The sequence below is a fragment of the Theropithecus gelada genome, chromosome 4, assembly GCF_003255815.1.
Source record: "Theropithecus gelada isolate Dixy chromosome 4, Tgel_1.0, whole genome shotgun sequence".
Taxonomy (NCBI): Eukaryota; Metazoa; Chordata; class Mammalia; order Primates; family Cercopithecidae; genus Theropithecus; species Theropithecus gelada.
In genome coordinates, this window is record NC_037671.1 from 107551099 (window position 1) to 107557098 (window position 6000).

The 6000-nt window shown below is 51.9% G+C and overlaps 1 protein-coding gene across 1 annotated transcript in view; it reads right to left on the reverse strand.

Annotated features, from left to right (window-relative positions):
* The window catches only part of TMEM181 (transmembrane protein 181), a 107147-nt gene extending 103560 nt beyond the window's left edge, over positions 1-3587 (reverse strand). Inside the window, 2 exon segments of the mRNA XM_025382181.1 lie at positions 3195-3536; positions 3538-3587. Coding sequence (XP_025237966.1) covers positions 3195-3536; positions 3538-3587 — 392 coding nt within the window.
* Positions 3588-6000: the final 2413 nt, after the last annotated feature.

Sequence of the window (6000 nt, forward strand, 5' to 3'; positions counted from 1 at the left end):
GAAGACAGTGAGAAGAGAAGGAACCAAAATCGTAGTAGCAATTTCACCTTTCAGCTAGGCAGATGCAGGAGCTGTAACTAGCAGCTTCCCAACTTAGAAACCCAACAGTATTTCACCTAGTTTTGTACAGCAATGATCCATTGATATAAAAAATTCAATGGAGCTACTGAAGATAGTTCAGTGATCTAAAACATCTTCTCACTAAAAACAGACTTTGTGATTCAGCCTAACTGCCCTGTCTATACAAAATACTGTAAAGTACTCTGCAGTCAACTTGGGCTCACGGTGGGGGGACAGAATCCATCACTGATCACTTCCAACCGCTGTCAATCTGTCTTCAAGCTCCAACTCAACTAAGGAAGTGGCTCCTGGAGCAAAGACTCAAATGCTTGCTGTAGTACAGGCAGCCAAATTGCTGATGTCACTTGTCCAGTGTAAAATCCTCTAGTGGCTTCACACTGCAATCCCAGTGAAATCCACATTCCTTAGTCTGATCTTCAAGCCTCTTCAGGGTCTGGCCCTGCCTCTCTCTCTGACTAAAGTGCTCCAGGCTCACTGGTCTTCCGTCTGTGCCTTGAACATTTCATGTTTTTATGGCCTCAGGGACTTTGCAATCCTCCTTCCTCTTCTGGGACTTTCCTCCCTGCCTCCTTGTCTGGTTAGCTCCTCATTTTTCAGTTCTCAGACAAATGTCACCTTCAAGATGAGCCTCACCTGACTACCTTGTGTGGCAGCACCCTGTCACTCTCTCATGTCACTTGGTTTATTATCTGTAAGCCCTAGGACAGCAGACACCCTGTCTTGCTCACTGCTGTATTCACAACGCCTAGACCAACAGCAGGAACATAAAAGATGCTCAGTAACTACCAGATGAATAAATTGGTCAATGAATAAAGATGGAGATTAACCACTGGGGTGTGTTCTCTTCTCTGCTATTCGCATAGTGATCATTCCACTTTCACTTAGCTCTGTTGCCAAAGAAATATTCCCAGGAAAAGAAAATACAGGAGGCCGGGCGCGGTGGCTCAAGCCTGTAATCCCAGCACTTTGGGAGGCCGAGACGGGCGGATCATGAGGTCAGGAGATCGAGACCATCCTGGTTAACACGGTGAAACCCCGTCTCTACTAAAAAATACAAAAAAAACCTAGCCGGGCGAGGTGGCGGGCGCCTGTAGTCCCAGCTACTCGGGAGGCTGAGGCAGGAGAATGGCGTAAACCCGGCAGGTGGAGCTTGCAGTGAGCTGAGATCCGGCCATTGCACTCCAGCCTGGGTGACAGAGCGAGACTCCGCCTCAAAAAAAAAAAAAAAAAAAAAAAAAAAAGGCCAGGCATGGTGGCTCATGGCTGTAATCTCAATACTTTGGGAGGCCAAGATGGGAGCATCACTTGAGCCCAGGAGTTTGAGACCAGCCTGGGCAATAGAGGGAGATTCCATCTCTACAAAAAATACAAAAATTAGGGGATGGGGCACGGGCCTGCGGTCCTAGCTACTCGGGAGGCTGAGGTAGAAGGACTGCTTGAGTCAGGGAGGTGGAGGATGTAGTGAGCCAAGATTGCACCAATGCACTCCAGCTTGGGCTACAGGGCAAGACCCTGTCTCAATAAATAAATAAATAGAAAAAAAATAAAAGAGTAGGGGGTGGGGGGCGGGGGAGTACTAGAAAAGGAGATTGGAAATAATCTTATTTAACAAGTATGAGGCCGGGCGCGGTGGCTTACGCCTGCAATCCCAGCACTTTGAGAGGCCGAGACGGGTGGATCACGAGGTCAGGAGATCGAGACCAACCTGGCTAACACGGTGAAACCCCGTCTCTACTAAAAATACAAAAACTAGCCGGGCGAGGTGGCGGGCGCCTGTAGTCCCAGCTACTCGGGAGGCTGAGGCAAGAGAATGGCGTGAACTCGGGAAGCGGAGCTTGCAGTGAGCTGAGATCGCACCACCGCACTCCAGCCTGGGCGACAGAGCGAGACTCCATCTCAAACAAAAAACAACAACAACAACAAAAAAAAAACAAAAAAAAAACAAGTATGATATGAAACTGTGGGTTCTTTTCCCATACCATCAGGTCTCCCAGGAGGCTGCATTAGACAGGTTTCCAGGCTCGCCCAAAAGCTACATCACACGATTTTTTACATTTTTTAAAAATAGGCATTTTCACTCAGTAACCATGACCCCGGTCCCTCTGCGTTGCTGATTAGCCGTGGGAAGGCATTAGGTTTTTGAACGGATGTGAGGATAAGTGTGACACACCTTTTTCTGAGCATGTACCCATGATTATTAGCACAGGATGGGTCTTACAAAAATGACGACCACCCACCCGTTCCCCATAGTAGTGCGATACCCTCGCCATCCTTAGCACAGAGTGAGTAAATCATGATTAAACCTCAGCTTTCCGAGACCTTCTGGTTCAGGCTTCCCATTTAACAGACGAGGAAGGTTGAGGTGTGGGGTGAGGGAGACTTCTACCGACTCGCGATAGGGTCCTGTCCCGACACCGCCGAGCCGAACTGCAGGGCGCGGAGAGTAAGAGGGGGTGCCGGCGCCAGGGTCTGCAGCCCCCACCGCTCTCCCCTAGGCCGCAGGAGAGGGAGACAGAGATGAGCGCAAACAAGTTCCACACAGCGGCTCCCAGGCGCGGTGTCCCCGCAGGGCGCCCCGCCACACCCGTCCGCCCCCAGCCCTCGGCGGCGCCCCAGCCTCGGAGGCGTCCTGCAAAGCCCAGGGGCTTGGGGCGCTCGGAGCTGCGGCCAAGACCCTCCTCCTGACGCCGGAGCGCGCGCGGTCGCCTCCTTAGACTCCGCTGCGTGAGGCCCGAGCGGGGGTGGCGGGGCGGGCGCAGGGGGAGAACGACGCGGGGCGCGGGGAGGAGCCAGAACCCGCAGCTCCTTTACAGGGTTGGCGGGAGCCTAGGCTCGGGTTTGAGCTGAACGGAAATCGGCCCTTCGCCCGGGGACGCGGGGCTGCCCTGGATCCAGGAAAATGCGCCCCGCTGCCAGCACCCCTGCTCCCTGTCCCCTTCCGAGTCCCTCCCAGATCCCCGGCCCGACCCGGTCCCCATCCTTACGCTCCGCGCCAGGCGGGCGGAGGCGGCCGAGGGCGGAACCAGGCCAAGCCTCCGGCGCCGCCGGGGTCCGGGAGGGGACTGCGGCCCGGAAGCCTCTGGCCGCCCTGCCGCTGCCGGCGCCGCGCCCACCTGTAGTAGCGGTCATCCTTGAAGGGCGTGAGGTCCTCCTTGAGCTCGCGGTACGCCTCCCGCAGCCGTCGGCACAGGTGCTTGAGCTCGCTGCAGAGCGGGGGCTCAAAGGCAGGGTACTCGGCGTCCATGTTGCGCAGCCTCCCGGGCCCCGGCCCCGCCGCTCCGCCCTTTGTGTCGCCGCCTGCGCCCCCTCTCTCCTCCAAGCACCGGGGATCGGGCTGCCGGCGTGCTGGGCGGGACCGAGGAGGAGGAGCAGGTGCTGGGGAGGTGGGGAGGGGGCGCGCAGGAAGCGGACCCGGTGCGCTCAGGGCGCCGCTGCGAGCACGCGAGGAGCCGGTCCGGCCCCCGCCCCGCGGAGGGGGCCTGAGTGGGGGAGGGGGCCGCGCCCATCCGCCTCCGCGCCCATCCGCCGCCGCCCCAGGAGAGGCAGAAGGCGGGGGAGGAAGTGCAACACAAGGTCGTCTGCCGCTCAGGACAAAAATCTCAGTGCCGCCCTCGCCAGTGGCAGCGCTGGGAAGGGAACACACTGGAGGTGGGAGCACGAAGGAAAATGGGGCTTGGGGGCCGGACTGAGAGCCCTTTCCTGCTGGGGGGGGTCAAAGGCTGAAGCCGGCTACCGCGTTCAGCACCGCGGACAGCTCCCGGGGGCGCCTTCTGGCTTCTCGGGCTCCACTTGGCCTAATGCAGTAACATTTAAAACTGAGACCACTAGGGTTGTAGTCATAATAAATATTTTTTAATGAAGCGTGTCCAAGTGAGGTGCCTCTTCCCACATGTACTAAACCCATCAAAAAAAAAAAAAAAAAAGTCTAGGCAGAGGAGTTTCTCACCCTCTACAAGCTCAACACCAGTGTGCAAACTACAGAGTTAACAAATTAACACGTCTTCTACGGAATGGCTTCTCCAAAGCGTGGTGTGATCTCCTCTTGTGAATTTTTCCAATAATACGTGGAGAAACAGCCTTTCCAGACGATGTTAGTGCATTTCCATCTGAACCCAGGGCAGGTTTCCACGCAAGATTCATCCTGCCTGCACTGGGGGAAACCTCTTGCTTTTAGGGAGAAAACCTACACAATTGAACCTAAATAATTGTGGAATATCGATCCCAGGAATCTGTATTTGTCCAAACTCCACAGGCAAGTCTAATGACCACTCAGGTGCCAGCAGTCTCAGCATTCCCATGTGTTCTTCTGTCTGTGCCTACTCTGTCACTCCACCCGCTCTTCCTTGCTCTGTATTTTTATTTCTTTTCTCCCTTTACATTTTGGAACAGCTTTTGTATGCTAGCCAGGCTCCCCTATCAGGGCTTGCACATCTTGCCATAACTGCTGATCATCTTGCACTGCACACGGTTAGGTTTTAGCCTTAATTCATTAACATGAGCATTTGTGTTTAATCATCTCAAGATTAAAAAAAAAAGAGCTCAGGTTTGGTAATACTCAAAATATAGTGCATCAAGAGGCGCACTAAGAAGAACTTCAGAGAACACACATGCAGATTTGTTTTCTGAAATGAGAGACTGAGTTCAGCATGTGCCATATTTTAAACATTGTATCATTGGCTACAGAGAGCTTATTTTTAGGAGGAATATAGGCCAATCTCCAAGATACATCAAAACACTTAAAAAATCCTCTAGGGAGCTTTCCTTAGCTTCTCAAGCCTAGTTTTTTTCCTCCCTCTTTGAAGTACAGTAGCCCCTCGAGGATAATACACATCTGGCTCCAGCACTGTGAGGTACTAATCTATTTTGTCAGCTCTTTTACTACAAATCGCTAGAAATTTGAGATAAAACACACACACACAGTGACTCTACATGTTATGCACAGCTGAACCACATACTATAATTTTTTTGTACATTTTATTTCCCATAGAATTAATGGTTGTCATTTTTATTGCTTGATTTTTAAATATACTTATTAATATAACCTCAGGTCCCACACCAGTTGTCTAATTTCTCTCTTAAGATGCTCCGGTGCATGAGACATCCTGTCGGTTTTGCCTTTGTGAATGACAGCTGTCCTGGGCCTTCTGACCAGCTGTAGACAAGTTATCTTCATACCCAGTGCATGGGTGCCTGGAGGGATCTCCCCACCATCATCCTGGGCATTCTCTCCCCTCTGTTCTGTTTGAATCCCACATTTTCTATTTACTGGTAGAAAATATCTTCTACAAGATATTGAGAAAAGATGCATGGGATGCAAATTTTTTGAGGTTGTGGATGTAGGAAAATGACATTCTTTTACACTTTCTTGATAGCTTGGCTAGGAATAAAAAATTTGGTTGGAAATAGATTTTGTTTTTTGTTTTTGTTTTTGTTTTTGAGATGGAGTCTTGCTCTGTTGCCCAGGCTGGAGTGCAATGGTGCAATCTCGGCTCACTGCAGCCTCAAACTCGCAGGCAAGCGATCCTCCCACCTCAGCCTCCTAAGCAGCTAGGACTACAGGTGCACGATACCATGCCAAGCTAATTTTCATATTTTTTGTAGAGATGGGGTTTCACCATGATGCCCAGGCTGGTCTTGAACTCCTGGGCTCCAGTGATCTGTTCACCTTGGCCTCCCAAAGTGCTGGGCTGACAGGTGTGAGCTGCTGTACCTGGCCTATGCCAGGCATTTCTTTCTTTCTCTCTCTTTTTTTTTTTTTTTTAGACGGAGTCTTGCTCTGTCGCCCAGGCTGGAGTGCAGTGGCAGGATCTCCATTCACTGCAACCTCTGCCTCCTGAGTTCAAATAATTCTCCTGCCTCATTCTCCTGAGTAGCTGGGATTATAGGCGTGCGCCACCACTGTCAGCTAATTTTTATATT